Source organism: Saprolegnia diclina (assembly GCF_000281045.1).
Source record: "Saprolegnia diclina VS20 unplaced genomic scaffold supercont1.75, whole genome shotgun sequence".
NCBI classification, from domain to species: domain Eukaryota; phylum Oomycota; class Saprolegniomycetes; order Saprolegniales; family Saprolegniaceae; genus Saprolegnia; species Saprolegnia diclina.
Window position 1 is genome coordinate 8277 of NW_008246142.1, and position 3350 is coordinate 11626.

Consider the following 3350-nt stretch of genomic DNA (forward strand, 5'->3'; position numbering starts at 1 on the left):
CGAAGTTGCGCTCTACGACCGCTGCGACAGCGTACCACTGAGTGAGATCCAAGGGAACAACCAAGTTTTCTTCCCTTGGTGAGGTCGTTGCCTGCCAGCTCTGGCGCCTGCTGGGCCACGTGTTCGTCAGAGACGTCCTGGCCAACATGGCTGCTGACCGCTTCTTCGCCACGTCCGCCCGTTTTTAGGGCGCGCCAAGATCATGCCGCCGATCTCCTGCACTGCGACCTTCAGTCGCTGACTTCGCCTCAGTCGCTGGCATCTCTCGAGGACCTTGAGAAAAAATGCTCGGCTTTGCCGCCGATCGCGAAGACTGGAAGGACAAAGCTTGTCGTCATGGGCCTCACCCGCGGCCGCAAGCGTCCTCGAACGACGACAGAAGAGCAAGATGAGCCCCCGCGCCGCCGCCTGACCTCCGCAGCCACGGCCTTGAGCGAATGACGAAGAAGGAGATGGCTAGTCTCTACGTATGCCAAGTCTATGTAACAACAAAGATAACGCGAAACACTTTGCGCAGCCTTGACGTCCCTTTGAAATAGGAGGTACAATTAGATGACAAAGAGAGACCCTTGAAAAGCCCGAGCTACCCTTCAGTTGCCTCGGACGGGCGATAGCGCAGATGTGCGACTCCAGCCGAGAGATCGTCGCTTGCGGCTCTATAATCGTGCTCATGGCAGCAGCGCAGTACACCGAAAGCAGCTGTGCGTGACGGCGCTGCATGTTGTCGACTTGCTTTATGCGGACTTGCACTTTGGCTGCGAGCGTCGCTTTAGAGGCTGTGAGATCGACTGCGATCACCGCGTTTTCCTTGCGCAGCTGGAAAGCGATGGCTTGTTGCACAGTCGAGTCGCGTTGCAGCAGGGAGATAGCTTGCTTCTGGTGGGCAGCAGCTTTGCCCAGCGCCAGCACCTGCTCATGTTGGTTGCATCCATCGGCCAGCAGCATCTCAATTTCGTCACACGTGCGGTGGTCCACCGAGGCGTCGTGCTGGTCTTTCTCGACATCTTTCTTTTCGGCCGCACTGCTGCCGCTGGTAGCCCCTAAGCTCGCGCCGCGATGTCTGTGGCTACATCTTGAGCAATATATGCTGACAGTCGTATCGCCCCGCGTATGGCGGCGCGGCCCACGCCAAGGTGCGTCCATCTCGGTGCGCGGCAGACGGGGATGGTGAAGACCTTCCGGTACTTGTGCGGGCCTAATCGGTTGTTGTCCGAGTCCGTACGCCGCGTGGTCACGATGCCGCCGCTGTCACCACCAAATGCACCGAGTTGGCGTCGGTGGTAGCCGTGGTCACTCACTTTCCTCCTTTTGGCGTCGAGCCTTTTTTAGCTCGACAAGGTCCAGCATCAAGTTATTGTCGTCGTCCGACTCGGTGGTGCTGCTGCCGTTCACCGCCGCGTCCTTGCCGTCGTCGTGCGAGTCGCTCGCTGCGATGTCTACAACATCCACGCACTCCATGGCGGCCGCGTCCACGGCGCCGCTCGTGTCGTAGTAAAGAACCGCGAGGCCGTCGCCCGACACCACCACGCTGCACAGACGCCCGTCCTTTCGCCCTACACGAGCGCCGCTCCGTGTTTTTATACACTGGACGACGACAAAGGTGTGTCGGGTGTAGAAACCCTAGCCCTTTCGTTCGGTGCAGGTTTCGCCAGTGTGACGGGCCTGCCGTCCGTGGCGCGGGAGAGCCGAATGGGTGCGGCGCGACGTCGAGGTACCTGGCGACACACGCTGCCACCGACGCGCGCGCTGGCCGCCGACAAGGCCAGCGTAAACGTGCGTTTGGGTGCACCGTCAAGGACGATGCAAGGAACGAACTTGACCTTCCGCGGCGCCGCCGGAGGCTAGTGACAAACGCCATGAACGTCACCGTAGTGGCATGCTGCACCTCATGAACGCGCTGCCCAAGACGAAGCAGCCGCTGCGCCCGGGCTCGCGCTTGAGATAACGACACGATCGGTTGCGCGCCCGCCTCCGCAAGCGGTACACACTCCTGAGAGCGGCAGCTAACGGACGAACAATTGCTAAAGTATGTTCTGCAGGCTGTAGACTACGCGAATGGTCGACAGTCGTGCGCGCTGCTGAGCGTGGCGGACAGCGACGCCATGCTCCTGAGGTCAAACTGCCATGAAATACGATCGGATGTTACGATGTTACGAAAGCATAAAGCGCTCACTTGGGCACCTTGGTGATGGTGTACTGCGCGGACCAGTCGCCCACGGGCTCCTTGACGAACGCCGTATACGGGAAATAGGGATTCGTCGAGGCGCAGTTGTTGCACACGCCGATGAACTTGGAGCTGGCACTGTTGCGCAGCGCCACGCGACCGTTGCCAGCGTCCATGCACGTCCACTGCGCATCCTTCGTGCTCGACCAGTCCGAGATGTAGGCGAAGGCCGAGTCGAGGCCGTCGTTCTTGTGGCAGTTGAAGCAGCGCGCGAGGTACATGCCGTTCTCAGACTTGAAGGCAAAGTCACCGGCGACGTCCGTGTGCACCACGGTCCAAACGGACTTGGGGTTGGGCGTCGTCGTGTCAAAGACGACGGCGCCGGGGTACTTGCTGTTGCGAATGCAGCCGTCGCAACGCGAGACGTAGTTGTTACCCCAGGCCATCGTGATCGCGGTGCCGTTCGCCAGCTCGCAGGGACCCGCCGTCGGTGTGGGCGTCGGGGCGAGCGTCGGGGCAAGCGTCGGGGCAAGCGTCGGGGCAAGCGTCGGGGCAAGCGTCGGGGCAAGCGTCGGGGCGGGCGTCGGTGTCTCGCCGCAGGCCGCAATGTCCGTGCCGGCGACGACCGTGACGAGGACGGCAAGCGAGGTCAGAAGCGTAGACGACATGGCGCGTGGGAAATTGGAAAATGGGATTCAATATGTACATATCCAAGCATGGTCCGAAGAGAGGGATCGGGTGCAATCACTTCACTATCAGTCGAGCTATCAGGCGTGCTGTGACAGCTTTCGGTACATAGTACAGAATGCTATCACAGTACAACTGATAGCTATTACATTGTAATAGTGTTTCGCGACAATCCACCTACCGTGGATGTCACTCGTACAGCAGGGAGAGCTAGCAGGGAGAGCTAGCAGGGAGGTAAATCGATTGTTGGAGTAGGCAGTAGTAATGCTGGTTGTGAGCCCAGGGACTTCACTTGGATGTACATGTAATAATAAGCTTATACACCAAGTATGCGTATGAAAGCTGTGGATATTTGGGTGGGGAATATATAAGCCAAATATGGTGTCTTCGACAGCTCGAATACGGACTGATAGGAAGCAAACTCAGCGCTCGTTCGTTGTGTGGTGATGCACAGCGCTCATTGCACGTCTAGCACGAGAAAAAGACCCGCCCATGTATC

General features: G+C 59.1%; 2 protein-coding genes across 2 annotated transcripts in view; one reads left to right on the forward strand and one right to left on the reverse strand.

Annotated features, from left to right (window-relative positions):
* Nucleotides 1–45, forward strand: part of SDRG_14588 (hypothetical protein) — a gene marked incomplete at its 3' end in the record, with an annotated part of 648 nt that extends 603 nt beyond the window's left edge. The window contains exon 2 of the mRNA XM_008620726.1: nt 31–45. Coding sequence (XP_008618948.1) covers nt 31–45 — 15 coding nt within the window. The remainder of the gene's footprint in view (nt 1–30) is intronic.
* A 2075-nt stretch (nt 46–2120) lies between these two features.
* SDRG_14589 (hypothetical protein) lies at nt 2121–2848 on the reverse strand. Its single transcript, XM_008620727.1, has one exon. It carries the CDS (start codon nt 2830–2832, stop codon nt 2170–2172), a length of 663 nt encoding a protein of 220 aa, XP_008618949.1. The 5' UTR covers nt 2833–2848; the 3' UTR covers nt 2121–2169.
* Between the last annotated feature and the right edge of the window lie 502 nt (nt 2849–3350).